Source organism: Nyctereutes procyonoides, unplaced genomic scaffold (assembly GCF_905146905.1).
Source record: "Nyctereutes procyonoides isolate TBG_1078 unplaced genomic scaffold, NYPRO_anot_genome, whole genome shotgun sequence".
Taxonomy (NCBI): domain Eukaryota; kingdom Metazoa; phylum Chordata; class Mammalia; order Carnivora; family Canidae; genus Nyctereutes; species Nyctereutes procyonoides.
The window spans coordinates 46,019,141-46,034,983 of record NW_026575126.1 but is presented as its reverse complement, the minus strand read 5'-3'; the positions used below and the strand labels follow the sequence as shown (position 1 = coordinate 46,034,983).

The 15,843-nt window shown below is 47.5% G+C and overlaps 1 protein-coding gene across 6 annotated transcripts in view; it reads right to left on the bottom strand.

Annotated features, from left to right (window-relative positions):
* Positions 1-13,901, bottom strand: part of CLEC16A (C-type lectin domain containing 16A) — a 200,751-nt gene extending 186,850 nt beyond the window's left edge. For 5 of the 6 annotated variants that reach the window (XM_055341054.1, XM_055341056.1, XM_055341055.1 and 2 more), the window contains exons 1-2: positions 13,683-13,901; positions 2,536-2,664 (exon numbers count right to left, since the gene is read on the bottom strand). In XM_055341054.1, coding sequence (XP_055197029.1) covers positions 2,536-2,664; positions 13,683-13,762 — 209 coding nt within the window. In that variant the 5' untranslated portion in view covers positions 13,763-13,901. Of the gene's footprint in view, positions 1-2,535; positions 2,665-12,847; positions 12,919-13,682 lie in introns of those variants that run through there. The other variant, XM_055341057.1, reaches the window with a different exon arrangement.
* Between the last annotated feature and the right edge of the window lie 1,942 nt (positions 13,902-15,843).

Sequence of the window (15,843 nt, the reverse complement as noted above, 5' to 3'; positions counted from 1 at the left end):
ATCCACAATACTGTTTTAATTTAGTATTAATAACACAGTATTGGATCCACAATATACTTTAACCCAAAGAGTAAAATAAACATCCACGACCCCATATTGATATAAATGACTGAATGAATAAATGGGAGAAGAGATGAATCTTCCCCATGCAGAAGAATTTCAAAAAACATATATAGATATGCACTACCCCCCTTCCAGAAGGTGGAGCTAAATTCCCATGCCCCAGGTGGGCTAAACTGAGCGACTCTCTTTCAAAGAACAGCAGAGAGGGAAACAGCTCTATAGTAGGAAAACCTGGCAGATACCACCTTAACGAAGTGATCAGATTAACCTCACCAGACAGCAGGTGGATGTCTTCACTGCTGATTGGATGGGATGAGAAGGGCACCACGCCTCCGTGGCATTCTTTCCCATAACCCTCGGGCTAATCATGAGAAAGGCATCACAGAAACCCAGATTGGGGGCGGGGTGGGCATCCTACAGGACCCTTGACCAGTACTCCTCAAAACCATCAAGGTTGGGGTGCCCGGGTGGCTCAGTGGTTGAGTGTCTGCTTTCAGCTCTGGTTATAATCCTGGGGTACTGGGATGGGGTTCTGCATCAGGATCCCCATGGATTCTGCCTGTGTCTCTGCCTCTGTGTTTCTCGTAAATAAAGTCTTTAAAAAAAACAAGATCATGAAAAAAATAGAAGACTGAAAAATCTGTCACAAATCAGAGGAGGCCGGGTAGACATGACAACTAAAAGTGCTGTGGGAACCTGAATTCTGTTCCTAGAGCAGCAAGAGGTCTTCATGGAAAAACTGGCAAAATCCAAATCAAGCCTGGAGTTTACTTAACACTAATGTACCATGGTTACCTTCTGACAAACGCACCCCAGTCGGATAAGACATTGGGAAATTTCTGTACCATCTTCCTGACTTTTCTATAAATCTAAAATTATTCTAAAAGAAATGGATTAAAAGCAAATTCTCCTGGGGACCCTACTGGGGACTTAGAAATCATGGAGCCTCTAAGAGCTGAGCAGTTTCTCTGAGATAACAGATGGGTTCAGAAAATCCACTCTAGGGGCACCTGGGTGGTTCAGTGGTTGAGCATCTGCCTTCCGCTAAGGGCGTGATCCTGGGGCCCTGGGATCAAGTCCCACATTGGGCTCCCTGCAGGGAGCCTGCCTCTCCCTCTGCCTGTGTCTCTGCCTCTATCTCTCATGAATAAAGACAACCTTTAAAAAAAAGAAAAAGAAAATCCACTCTAATCAAGGGGACATGTTTCTAACCTTCAACCCAAAGAGCATTCACATTTCCAAAACAGACAGCAACCAACCAAGTGATTTCTTAAAGGAATCCAGCCCCATTTGCAGGCAACATCTCCTTCTTTACTCATGTTCTTCTCTAGGGAAAAGGGCTGTGTCACAGTTTGCATTTTCCACAAATAACTTTATCTTAGATAACCCTCCTGATGAAAACAGAGAGCGATCTGGAAAACTAGAATATCTAATAAGAAGCCAGGCTAGAAACGGAACACCTTTTTTTGTTTTAAATGGGTTTAAGTGGCCTCAATACTTACAGTTGAGATTCTTTTATATAAAAATAAAATGTTTGGTGGCTATCATAACCCAGATCCCTCTGCACTCAGACACTGAGCAGGTCTACTGGGAAATCTATCCATGGCTTCCAGCCTTTGCTTTTTTAACTCTCCGATAGGGACATTTTTATAAATTATCATGTGCTAACAATTCTTGAGTGCCTAATCTGTACTAGGCAGTGGGCAGGAAATTTCTCTCCTTTAGAGATGAGGAGGGACACCTGGGTGGCGCTGTCAGTTGAGAATCGAACTCTCAATTCCAACTCAGGTCACAATCTCAGGGTCATGAGATTGAGCCCTGCATTGGGCTTCATGCTGGGCATAGGGCCTGCTTAAGAGTCTCTCTGCCCGCCCCCCCCACCCCTTGCCCCCCCCCCAAAAAAAAAAGGAAAGTGAGGCAGGCCTAAAATTGCTCATCGGGGAAGTACACAAATGAGAAGCCCCTTCACTGCTTCCCAGCTGTGCCACCCTGAGCATAAATGGCGATGCTCATGACAGCAGGGCCTCCACCCAGGGGCAGCTGGGAGACTTAGATTATCTCATCAAGAGCTCAGTACTGGGCCCGCCCAGCAGTATACACAATAAATATGAGCCTTTAGTCTCTCCACAGCAAGGGCCCTTCAGTTCACTTAGAAGCGAACTTCCCAGGATGTTTTCCCCTTCCTTCAGGGAGATCATCAGATGCAACTTGGAAAATGATTCATAATGTTTTCAGATTTTTCGAGAGACACTCATTTCCCTCACTTTCCCACTGTCAGCTTACGTTTCTCCAGTGTTTCAAGGACATTTTATATAGATATACATATCTGCACAAGACCAAATTGGTGTCAAACCCTGACATCATAAAAAAAAAAAAAAGCCCTGACATCATCAGGAATGATTCATGGTATACATTTAGAAGAATATTCAAAGGAAGAAGAGTCAGAAAACAAAAAACACTGGAAACCCTTACTCAAATACTGAGCTGTCATTTTGATCTCCCCAAATCAGGATCTCAGTGATGGAACGGATGGTCTCCACTAGCAGGTTCCGGTTCTGTTCTGTGACTGTGGTGTTTTTGGTCAAAACGTGGTACAGATACCTGACAGAAAGGAAAGAACATTAAGGATTACCAACCGAAATGAAAGCCAGACTCCATGACCACTAGTGACATTTTGGGGACAGTTTGGCAGTGCTCTTTCAGATGTGATTAGCACAACTCCCATTCGTAGAAGCAGCTACTCCATGTAAGAAAAGTGGCAGATGATGCTGTGAAGTGTTAACCAGAAACACACCAACCCAAATGGATATGAGAGAATCAGGCCCTAAAGACAGCCATCCTCAAACTCCAATGGCAAGAGAATCATCTGAAGAACTGGGTAAAGTGGGGGCTACTGAAGCCCACCTAGAGACTCAGAACCAGCAGGACTCACGGGCCTTTCGACACCCCCCAGGTGATCCTGATGCTGGTGGAGCAAGTGGAGACACATGGCCCAGGCCGAATGTCTAGCTAAAACCCTCAGCCAGGCTGATGCAGAGCTTTAGAGGGGTGGAGTTGCAGATTAGGGCCTGGAAGTCCCAACACCAGTCAGTTGCTGGGGCAAAGACCACAGGCAATCAAGACTACCCTTGGGGGTGCCGCGGATGGGGGGGGGCTCAGTTGGTTAAGCACCCAACTCTTGATTTTGGTTCAGGTTGTGATCTATCGCAAGGTTTGGGATCTAGCCCTGAGTTGGTCTTCCTGCTCAGCACGGAATCTGCTTCTCTCTTTCCTTCCTTCTGCTCCTCCCCTACTTGCACACTAGCAAGTCACAGGGGACACAGCCAGTTAACATCTGACTCTTGGTTTCAGCTCAGGTCATGATCTCAGGGTTGTGGGATCAAGCCCCACATCCAGCTCTGTGCCCAGCCTGGAGTCTGCTTAAAGACTATCTTTCCCTCTCCCTCCCTGCTGTGCTCGAATTCTCTCTCATCTTAAAACCCTTGAAACCCATCAGAACTGATCGGTCCATCAGACCTGATAGGTCAAATGAACTGGGTGGCTTGCAGTTCAAGGCATCAACCTTCTTTGCTGGGTACAGATTGAAGTTAGGAGGGTCTAGGAGGCTAAGGCCCTGTGCTTTACCCACCAAATGTTCCTGGGAGGCCTCTGCTGCTCCAGACTTGTGCCTGCCGCAGGGGTAGAGGCAGATAGACTGAGTCCCATCCTCAGGCCTCTACTGGTGGTCAAGGCAATAGAATCACCAAGGCCAGTCCTGGGCAGTGTGGGGCCTAGTGCCTGGCCAGATGCCCTAGGAGTGCCATCTGCATGGCTCGTGAGAACACTGTTGCAAACAATAAACTTCATTCTTTTCTATGGCTGAGTATTATTCCATTGTCTATATAGACCACATCTTCTTCATCTGTTGATGGGCATCTGGACTCTTTCTATAATTTGGCTATTGTTGTTCTATCATAAACGAGTGCATACATCCCTCGAAGACAACTTGAAGATGCTGATGCCCCTGCCTCCTGGCTCCCAAAAGCGCCTTCCTCCCCTTCCCTCAGTCTTTTTTTTTTTTTTTAAGATTTTTAAGTAATCTCTACATCCAATGTGAGGCTGACTCACAACCCTGAGATCAAGAATCTCATGCTGTATGGCCTGTGCCAGCCAGGCATCCACTCCGTTTGAGTTAGCATTTCTGTATCTAATGTGGATGGAGCTAGAGAGTATAATGCTAAATGAAGTAAGTTGGAGAAAGACAAATACCATGTGATTTCACTCATGCGGGATTTAAGAAACACCAGTGGGAGGGAGAGAGACAAACCAAGAAACAGACTCTTAACTATAGAGAACACACTGATGGCCCCCAGGGTGGGAGGGGGATGTGAGGGGGGAGGGGTAAAAAGGGGGATGAGGATTAAGGAGCACACTTGTTGGGATGAGCGCGGGGTATTGCGTGAAAGTGATGAATCACTAAATTCTACACCTGAAATTAATTACACTGTTAATTAATCAGAACTTACAAACTTGAAAAATATTATAAATTTAATAAATAAAACTTAAAAAGTAGCGTCTCCAGGGCCCATAGACTGACTTCAGCTGTCACGGTTTGGGAAGAAAAGGGGGACAGCAAGAGGGACGGACTCAGGAAGAATCACCTCCTGACGTGATCACCATCTTTAGTCTGGAGGTGAGGCTGGTGAGAGCAAGGCAGGGAAAGAATAGGTAGGGTCCTACTTTGAAAGTCTCTAAAAATAGGTAGGATATAATAAATCAGGAGAACCTTGGAACCGTAAGGACTAATCCGCTTTAGGGGGCTGGGTTTTATGTATTCATGTTGTTGCTGCTCGTTACATCTGAAAGACAGTTTAATTGATTACATGATTAAGGGACTCCTTAAAGACTGCGTGCAACGTACAACTAGAACGCCTCTCCAAATTTAGAAATCTCCACCACGTGTGCCCAAATATACCAGCAGGGCTGCGCGGGGGCGTGGAGGCCATTCCCCCCTGTGCAAAGGGGGCTCCATGGCACTGAAGTACCCTGGATGAATCGTGGGAGGACCCACCCGGGAATCTCTGCCTCCACCTCCTCTCCCATGCCTTCTCCTCAAGAAGCTCAAAGAGCAGAGTTTTACGAATTGTGCTTCACAGGCCCCCTCCAACAAAATCCTCTTTGAGTTGCAGCTTCTAGTTTCCCACCTGAGACCCACCCGCCCCACCCCTGCCAAAGATGACTCCTGGGCGCAGGGCCCCAAGTTTGCATTCTGAACCAGCTCCCACTGACGTTTCAGAGCCACTGCATCACTTACACTGCGGCCATCAGTGACACTCTGCATCTGACCCACAGTACACCCCCTACCATCCAGGACAGGCATCGTCAGCAGCATGGGGGGTGGGGGTGGAGGGGTGGAAGTGGGGAAAGGCAGATCCTCCCCACTCTGGTGTTTCCCTCTATGGAGAGGATGGCACCCACAGCATCTCACCAACACATCCTTCACCCGGTGGGAAAGGCAGAGGCCTGGGTAAGCGGGTCTGCTCTGAAGACCCCCAAGAGGGATAGGAGAGTTTGAAATCTTTAGGACCAGCCCTGATTTCTAAATCCTGGTATCTCTTGGTGAAGCCTTCTGTGTTGAGAAGCGGGAGCTGGAATACTGAATTAAGAGTATGCAGTTGAATGAAGAGGCACCAGCCACCCACACGGGGGCAGCAGGAAGCTCCCTTAGTATGGGAGCTCCCACCTTGGGGAAGTGAAACCCACAGGGTCGTTTTGATTGAAGGTGTAGTTTCAAGACACCCACGTAAAGGAAGTAGAGCCACAAGACTTATTTCTTACAGATCCCAGAAGCTGAGGGCCAGGGGTCGTGCAATGAGCCAGAGAGGGCAGTTCTCAAGCCCTGGTCACAGAAGCAGGAGACGGCAGGGTAGCAAGCACCTGTTACTGTGAACTTTGTTTTACCTTGCACATTTTGACTTAGCATACATCTGGAACTCCTTTTTCTGTGTATTGGGCAAGATACTGGCCAAAATTTGTTTTTTCCCCTCTGGATATCTAGTTGACTCAGCATCAATTACTGAAAAGGTCCTGAGTTCTCCAACGCACTCTAATGTCACCTCTGTCGTTTATCAGATGACTGCACATGTGGGAACTCTTTCTGAATGTTCTAGTTCCATTGATCATCTATTCATTTACCTTTGTGCTAATACCATGCTATTGCAGCTGTATCATAAATCCTGCTATGTGATAATGGAAGTCCTCCAACTTTTTTCCCCTTTTTTCCCCATTATTATTTTGGCTATTCTTGGCCTTTTACCTATCTGTATAAATTTAAAAATCACCTTCTCAACTTCCACAAAAATACTTGCTAAGATTTCCTTTAAGATTGCCCTAAATCTATAGCTAAATATAGAGAGAACTGACATCCTTACAATTAGGTAACATCATGACATTTACATTTCTTTCAGTATTGGCTGTGATAGGGGTCTGGCACATCTTGTGTTAGATTTATTTGTAGGTAACTGATGTTTTTCGATGCTGCTGTAAATGGTAGTGTTTGAAATACTCATTTTCTAAATGTTTGTTGTTGGTAGATGCAAATACCCACCACTACATCTCAATCTCCAAATTTCTTCGATTGTACCTGCACCTTGCTCATCTTTTCACATCCACTACGCCCTAACACACTGTTTTGGGTAATGTTTTAGAAAGGAAGAGATTCTCAATACATGTTTGCTGAAATGTACTGGGGAAAAAGCTGAATGGATTAAGGTTTAATATTTTAATGCTGCATCGAATGCCAGAGCTTTGGAAGATCAAGCAATTCAACTACCTAGAGATATTAATATAGTTCAAAACTTTCTGATTCTCAGTGTAACACTCATTTTAGGAAGGTTAAACACCTCAACAACAAGAGATGTCAATAACACCACTGCCCAGAGATGAGCACTGCTTGGAATGTGATGTATTTCCTCGGGTCTTTTGCTTTGCTGTGGATATTCACATAGTTGAGCTCATGGGTATTTCCATGCTCCTCTTTCCCACCTCCCTCCTTCAGGTAATAAAAGCATTTTTTGTCATTGTCAACTGTTTGCAAGCATCTGTAATGGCCACATAGTATACCACTGACAAGACAAACACTGCAGTTACTCTTCTGCTGGATATTAGGAGTCCTCGTTGTTTAGATGATCAACAATGTTACCGTAGCCACTTTTGTGTGTAAGACTCTGTCCTTATCTCAGATAAGTTTCCAAGGACAGGACAGAGTTTTCTCTTACAATGATCACTGGTACAATGAAAAAATTTTCTCTCAAACTGTGTGTATGTGTGCACATTTTTATCATCATCATCAAAGCCACTGCACTAGGCCCTCCTTTTGCTAGGTCCTTTTCTGAGTGCCTCAGATGTATTCACTCATTAAACCCTTAACAATAATCCTGCGGGGTTGATGTTTTGGGGAGCTAAGGCTCCGGGAGGCTAGGACCTGCCCAGAGTCCCGATGCAGGGGACCCAGGCAATCTGATTCCAGACCCCTTACTTATAACCATGATAGGATAGAAAACGCAAACAACAAAGTAAATGCTGCTATTAGCCAAGCATTTGGATAAAGTTATGAATGCTTAGCATGTAAGGAAACCAAGCAGATAAACAGCAAACCAAAAAGGCATGATACATATCAGATCTTGAAGTCAGTCCTGATAACTGACCCTTACTCTATTTCTTTGGAAAACAGCCAACATCATCATATCTCCAGCACAAGCTCTGTAGGATGTAGAATCTCAGTATCAGACCCTGCACACACACGAACTCTAGAGAGAAGCTGAAGAGTCTGAAATGCCTGGAAACTAGAACACCATAGCCTGTTGCCAGTATACAAGCAACATATACAGGCTCCTCGCCAAAGACAATGGATTGTAAACAAATTCTGCCTCCACAGACCCTACTCTCTCAAGAGTCACTTATTTCACGGGTTAAACCATTACAGTCAATAATAATTACGTCCACTTCAGAGACAGACACGCCATGTTCATACAAGTTTTATGACCTATATCATAATATGCCTCCTAGGATGCTCCTACCGGAAGATCCTGAAACTTAGCCATAAGCTAAAGTGTGAGAAAGGATAAGTAGAGTGGCAGAGGCCTAAGGAGACTAGAGGTCCACTCCTCCAAAGCACACATCCCCAAATAACAATGTCTGGGGGACAGAGGGATGCAGAGCCTTTGTCTGTTTGGTCTGCTCAGCACCAGGGCAGAAACTACGCAGAGCACTCTGTATCTTGGAAACCACACTTGGTCAGTGCCCAGCCCCCTGGCCAGCAGGACAAGGAGAAGCTCCACACGGGGTGCAGAGACCAGAGGATTGGGGAAAGGTGTTGCTATAGACAGTGTTTCTCCCAATGAATCACCCCAGAAAGATGCCAAACTGGGCCAGCCAGTGAGACTGGATCTGAGATTTGAGATGCTGGCAACCACAAGAGGGTGTAGGCATGGCTTTCAGCCCTATACAAAGTCACAGCTCCGGCATAGCAGCTGGGACCAAACTGGCCAGAACAGGCCGTTGTTAAATGAAGCCTGGCCAGAACTTGCCTCTTCTGTTCATCCTCTGACAAATACTCGTTGAGCACTTATTATGTATCAGGCCCTGTGCCAGCATTAGACAAAATTCCCAGGTGAACAAGCCACCAAGGTCTCTTATGAAGCTTATGCCCAAACTGGGAAAGACAACACACGATCAAGTAAGACCATTACTGATAGCAAAAGGACATGCCCAAGAAACTCTGGCCAGCTTCCTGGGGCTCTAACCCACAGCTGGGATAAAGCTTGAAAACCCCAGAGCTTCTAACAGCTAGTCTAACTCTGGCAATGCGAAGACTGTACATGATATGTTAATTGAGCAGAACAGTGGGAATGAGAACAAGTGACATTCGGACAGTAGAGCTTCTTGCTGGCTGAAGTCACCAGGGCAATTTTTATGGAAGAACTGGTACTTCAATGATACAGCTGGACATTTGGGTGGGCAGAAAGAGGAGGGGGAGCTCCAGTGGAGAGAACAAAGATACAAGTGGGCTTGTGATGTGTGTGTAACAGAGTGAAACAAGAGGCCCATCAGAGTGAGGTGGCACAAGAAACACCCCTGCATTAGGTCATCCTCACTTCCCAGGAGGCAGCAGTCCAACTGGATGCCCACTTCCTGCCAGACACACCCTTCAAACTTCGGCTGGACCACAGCACTCCAGATAAAAAAAACCTTCAACGGCTGCCCACTATTCTCAGCCTTAGGTCCAAATTCCTTAATGTGATTTGACCTCTTCTGCCTCATCGGTCTGCTCTGGGATCCTCACTTCCCCTCCCCCATATGCACCCCCTTGCTGAATGACCTGAGCCTGTCTCTCTCCTCTAGGCTTCTCAAATGCTATTTCCTCTGCCTAAAGCATCCCCCCCCCCGCCCCCGTCCACCCTGCTCCCTACAGCCTGGCACACCTCTCATCCTTTAGACTTCCATTCCAATGGGTGTCTGCCTACCAAAGATGCTCCTGACTCCCTAACCTGCATTAGAGGGCCCTCACCTGGGCTCCAAAACCAGCTGGATGGCAAAAGAGTCTAGAGCACTCTGATGGAAAAAGTTGGACTTGACATAATGGGTGCCTCAGGCTCATTATAAGTGATATGGTGAATACAACATTCTAAATAAAAAAAAAATCAATCTGGCAACACTATACCCTTAAAAATAATCAGTGTTATCTTAGGCAAAAGTTGACTAAACCAGGAACAGGTGAGCATCTGCCTGCTAGATATACATTCCCCTTCTCTTTGGGTAACAACTCCTGATTTTCCCATGGGAAACCTTTTTCTCATTCTCTGTCCACTAGCTTGGGAGGAGCTGATGCCACCTCCGCTCCAGTGAAGGGCCAGTCAGAGCACCCCACACCCCCTGCCACAGTGACTAGCTCAGGGATGGGCATGAGATCCCAGGCTGGTCCAATTATACTGACTTCGATATTTAGAAAAGAAGCTCCCTTTTCCCCCATGGATTGCTAGACTGATACGATGTAAGCCTGCAGCCTGCTGAGAGCAACACCTACACAGAAGAAAGGAGAGACAAGAACTGGAGACACATACTGACAGCTTTGTCTGAACACCTGGCCTCAGCCAAGGCTTAGCCAGGAGGGACTGCTCAGGGATCAATTCCAAATCCATTCCATTTGGTGCATAAGGCAATTCCAGCTGGGTTTCAGTCATTTGCAACCAAGAATGTTGACCCACACACAAAGGTGATTAAGGCCACAACACAACACCAAAATAGTTCCTACCAGTCTGTGGACTCGCAGTTCCTGCTAAAGGTGCTCTAAGCAATCACACAATTCCATCAGTAAAGGTTCTACTTGTTGGTGGGCATTTGTTAGTCAATGTCATGGCCTTGCCTCTAGTTTGACCAATAAATCACCCGGGACGTGTAGCAAATAACCTCTTACTATCTTAGCCTGCCTCAACTGAGTCTCTAACTCGACTCAGTACACAAAGACCACAGGCACACGGTTTTCCAGTATTTAGCAAAAGTAAAACCTTGTCTAACAGAAAGTTTCCTTTCCAGTTTGAAAGCTGAGAATGAATGAAAAAAAAAAAAAAGCTGAGAATGTTACGAAGAATAATGTAGTTCAAAAGCAATTCAAGCTCTCTGTACTATCTTCTGGATTTTTCTTTAAATCTCAAACTGTTCTTAAAAATAAAATCTATTTTTAAAACGGGGAGGGTTCCTAGATGCTTTGCATGTCCAAAAAACTTTTTTTTTTCCAGTTCTAAATTCTTTTAATCTTTCCTCTCCACCCACACTGCCCTAGGTCAAGCCCAGAGCATATTTGTGTGACCAGGACTTTCCCAGTTTTAGCACTGAAAGTCCCATCCTGGGAAATTCCTCAGTCCCAGGCACACTGGGATGCTTGGTCGCCCTTCCCATCAGATGAAGCCCGAGCCCCATTCTACCTGCAGCCTTATTTCCTACAACCACCAACCCCACCTTGATACTCCACAAACCCCAGGATCCCCTTCTCACATCCTGAAGCCCCACACAATGGCTCCTTCTTGTCCTTGAAGACTCTGCTCTGGTGTTCCCTTCCCAAAAAAGTTGCCAGGGGTTCCTACAGGACCCTGAACCTACAGAGATCCCAGCACTTGTCACACTGTATGGTCACTGGCGTTAATGGCGGTCTCCCCCCCAGGCTGTGAACTCCCTCAGGGAACAAGCTGGTCCGTACTTAAGGCCCAAGATGTTTATTATCAGAGCCAAATGAAGTACATCACAACCACCGGGGTGCGAACTAGCTGTTTAGGACACTCTTTTCCAAGTCATTTTGGGATCTGCAAAGCCCCACGGCAGTATCCCAATTGCCAGGTTCCTCAGACTGTAATATGGATTAAGCTGATCTGCCTCATAGGACAGGCAGCTCGGTTTCCAAAAGCACACAACCTAAACCATATACCTGGGCAGTTCCAGATACTTCAAAGGCATCTGAGAACCTTTACCATTCCCTGGCTGGCTGGAGGGTGAGGATGCCCCATCGGGCAGAAAGACTCAACTGAGTTGAAAGTCTTCCCAAACTGACTTAGGAGGCAGTTTCACTCAGAAAGACTCGTGCACGGGGTGCGAGCGCTGAAGTCAGAGCCTACAACTCACAGACTTGTGAGGACTAAAGGAAATAACACACAGGAAGTCCTTAATAAGTACATGGCACACACATGTGCGCGCATGTACACACACACACATGCATTCAATAATTACTAAAGTACTTTACAAGGACTAGAGGCAGGCAGAGCTAGGTGAAAGCCTACAGGTGCCAGGATGCTGGCAGGAGGCCTAACCTCCTTTAGTATAACCATCCTCCCCATCTCAGCCACATCCACCCACTCTAAATTCCTGAAATCCTTCTGCCTCTCTCTTTCCAGTCCAGCTGCCCTCCCTTTTAGGATTTCTGGCTTCCCTAAACACCCCCATCCTGTCCTGTGCCTCTGTCCTCCCCATGTCCTCTCTCGTCACCCCCTTAAAACCATTCCTTACTACATACTGATTCTTCCTGCCCTCCACTCTGAGACTCACAAACATTTGTGAAACACCTGCTCCGTGCCAGAAAAGACACAGCTAAGGAGCAGAGCACCCCAACCCTTGGCCAAACAGGAAGCCCCAACTGACTTCCCTCCCACCAATCCTCTCCTTGGGCCTTTGTCTCCCTTCTCCCTGCCTTCCCCCTTTTTCCTTCCCATTAGTAATCTTGGGAGCTCCCTCTGGAAACCAGCCTATCTCTTCCCGTAAGCAAAAGATTGCCTACTCCCCACCCAAGTGCCACCCCACATACTAGATTGCCCCCCTCCCCGAAGTCATTCCCTCCCCAAAAGTCTCTTTTCCATCGCCTCTCTCCCCACCCCTCCAAAAAAAAAAAAAAAATCCTAGGTTTGTGTGCACGCTCTGCACCCGTCCCCAATCCATTCATTTTTTTTTTTTTTTTTTTTTTTTTTGGTAGCCACTGAGCTCCTACTGTGTGCCAGGCCCAGGGCCAGATGCTGGAATACAGCTTTGAGCAAAACAAGCAGTCTCTGCTCTCCCGGAAGGACCAGTTTAGGAGCAGACAGAAAAGGAGTGGAAACAGAGTAAAAGCAGATAGTGGAGACGGGCACTGAATGAAATCAAGGTGAAGATAAGATGGAAAGGAGCTGGGGTGGGGAAGCACTTTAGGTGAGGTGGTCTAGGAAGCCCTCACCTATAGCTTTGATAAACACAGCTACCCCTCCCCCCCCCCCCCCGTGTTGGCCACCTGCTGCGTAAGACACTGGATCAATCTCTTTCTGCGCAGGACGTCGTTAAATCCTTGCACGATCCAGATCCACATCCTCCCCGTCTGCTGATGGGGAACCAGAGGCTCAAGGAAGTGAAGTAACTTGTCCAAGGTCACACGGCCACTGAGCGGTAGGAGGGGGGCGGTTTGAATGTGGGTCTGCCTGCCAGGCTTGTTCTGTGCACTCCTGCTTCCCAGAACCGCGTGGGCCACCTGCCCTCCCTTGGAATTCTACTTCTGATAGTCCCCTCCTTAGACTCCCCAGGAAGGGAAGGGGGGGGTAAAAAATAAAATTTAAAAAAATAATAAAAAGTTTCAACGGCTGCCCTTCATTGAGCACTTTTGTACGTGCTGCCAGTTTTACGTGCATTCCTTTATCCTACCCTCCAAGCAATCAGAGGGGAGCAGCTGTTGTCACTAATATCCAGTTTGCAACTGAAGAAGCCGAGGCCTAAATTCACACGCTGGGATTCGAACCCAGATCTGCCTGCCTCCCAGATCCAGGTCTCTGACCCCTCAGCTGTGCAGCCTGAGAAGTACCACCACCACCCACCGAAGTCTGCATCCGTCAGCTGGAGTCTCGTCCCCTTAACTTTAACGATGGGGAAACTGAGGCTCGGAGGAGCTAAGCCACTTGCCCAAGGTCACACGGCGAGGCGCGGCGGTGTCAGGATTCGAACCCAGGCGCCCGGGCTCCCCGCCGCCGCGCCACCCCTCCCGGGCCGTGCCTCTCCGTCCTCCACCTCGCGGCGCCCCCATCCCCACGTGCAGCCCCGCGCGGCCTGCCCCCCCCCCGAGCCCCCAACACACTCACTTGAGATGGTCCAAGGAGTGGATGTTGCGGGAAGACTTGCCATGGCCCCCGCCCACCCAGCTCCGCGAGCGGCCAAACATGTCGGCGGCCCCGACCCGGTGCCCGCCTCACGGCCTCATGCCCGAGCGGCCGGGCGCCCGCAGCGGCAGCACAAGCGGAGGAGGCAGCGGCGGAGGTGGTAGAGACACCGCCAACCACCTTCCTCCCCGGCCCACAGCTCCGCACTGACATTCAGCCGGAACCGGCCGTTCGACCGCCGCGCTTTACGGCCGCCGCCACGAGGAACGCTGGGAAATGCAGTTCGCCCGCGAGGCCACTGCCTACAGGACTCCGCGAACGGACTACAAGGCCCGGCGTGCATCGCGCAACTGCGGGCCGGCGGCCTTGGAAACGGAGGCGGAGCTAGAGGAGGAGGAGAGCCCGCAGTATCGGATGGTGGGCGGGAATGGGGGAACCTGTGCCCGCAGCCCTGAGTAGGGAACCCGAGAAGACGGGTGCTTCAAAGTAACCGCAGTGCTCACAATCGTTAGCTTGCATGATGAGGCTGAGCATAGCTATTGCATGGCGTAGACCGTGTGCCACCGTCCTGAGCGCTCTACATATACTGATATTTAATGCTAACAACTTTGGCAAATTGAACACCAATAAAAAAATATATTTATAAATAAAATAATAACAATAATAATAATGCTAACAACCAAGCCACGGGGTGGGTACTATCCTCCGGGGAAACTGAATCACAAAGAGGTTGATTTACCTTGCCCTAGGTCACGAACCTACTAAGTGTGTAGTTCGAACCCTGGCCCCTCATTTTATGCGCCCCCCCCAAACCAATCTGTAGCAAATCAGTGATGGTCTTGATTGTCCCTACAGCCTTTTTCTTCTTCCACGTCAACTTAGAAAATAGATTTTTTTTGAAAGGCAATCAGGCAACAAAACTGAACGTCCTGTGCTTTCAGAGGGTTTCTCTAGGCTTCACCCTAAATCCAAGCAATTCCCAAAACTATCACATAAAAGGGGGAGGAGGAGAAGAAGAACCGCAAGTCCCCACTTGAGCCGAGAAAATATGTCTAAATTTCTGTCCTGGAGTAGGAGCGAGAAGCTCCCTGGAGGAAGCAAGACTGCCCTGTTCACCATTCATCCGTTCATTTGTGTCTACACCACACAGTTATCTAAGTCCCACAGTGCCCCACTAACCGTACTCAGAGTTGGGCTAAGGGCCCATGTTGTCCCCACTGCCTATGGCACAAACTACCTGTCCCTCTGGCACATCAGAGGTGCTCAACAAATATTGGTAGAGTGGATGAGTGATGGAATGAAGATCCGTTTCATCCTCAGCAGTTGGAGAATTAATGGTCTGCTCTGTAATTCATCTAAAGGGGCAATGAGGGGAGCTTAGGTGGCTCAACTGGTTAATTGCCTTTGGCTCAGATTGTGATCCCAGGGTCCTTGGTTCAAGCCCTGCATCAAGCTCTTTGTTCAATGGGCACTCTGTTTCTCCCTCTCACTTTTTGACAAATTATTCAACCTTTTATTAAAAAAAAAAGTGCGCTCTCTCAAATAAATAAACAAATCACATCTTTAAATAAGGGGCAAGGAGACAGTCATGGAGAAATAACGGGCGGGTCTGCTTTCCAAACACATGCAGACCTAGCATTTTCCTGGGATCTTCCTTTTCTCTGGGCCTGGATTTCTTCACCTGTAAAAAGGAATAACACAGTACCCTGACGCATCTAGCTGCAATTAAGCAATGTATGTAAAGCATCCAGCTCAGCGTGACCTGAGATTTCAAGGTCCTTTGCAGCACCTGGTTGGCTCCATCAGCAAAGCATGCCACTCTTGATGTTGAGGTTGTGAGATCTAGCCCCACCTTGGGTGTAGCGATTACTTAAAATCCTTAAAGATACATACATACATACATAAATACATAAATACATAAATACATAAATACATAAATACATAAATACATAAATACATAAATAAATAAAGGTCTGTTAAACTGCTCTGGAAGGCGCTTTGTGGAAGATCCGTCCCCTGAAGGATACACAGGGGTTGCTCATGAAAAGGGGAATCAGTGAGTGCAAGACTCATTTTTTTACGTTACTTTTCTGCGTTGCCTCAATGTTTAACCACGTCCTGTTTTTAAACAGGGTTCACAAAG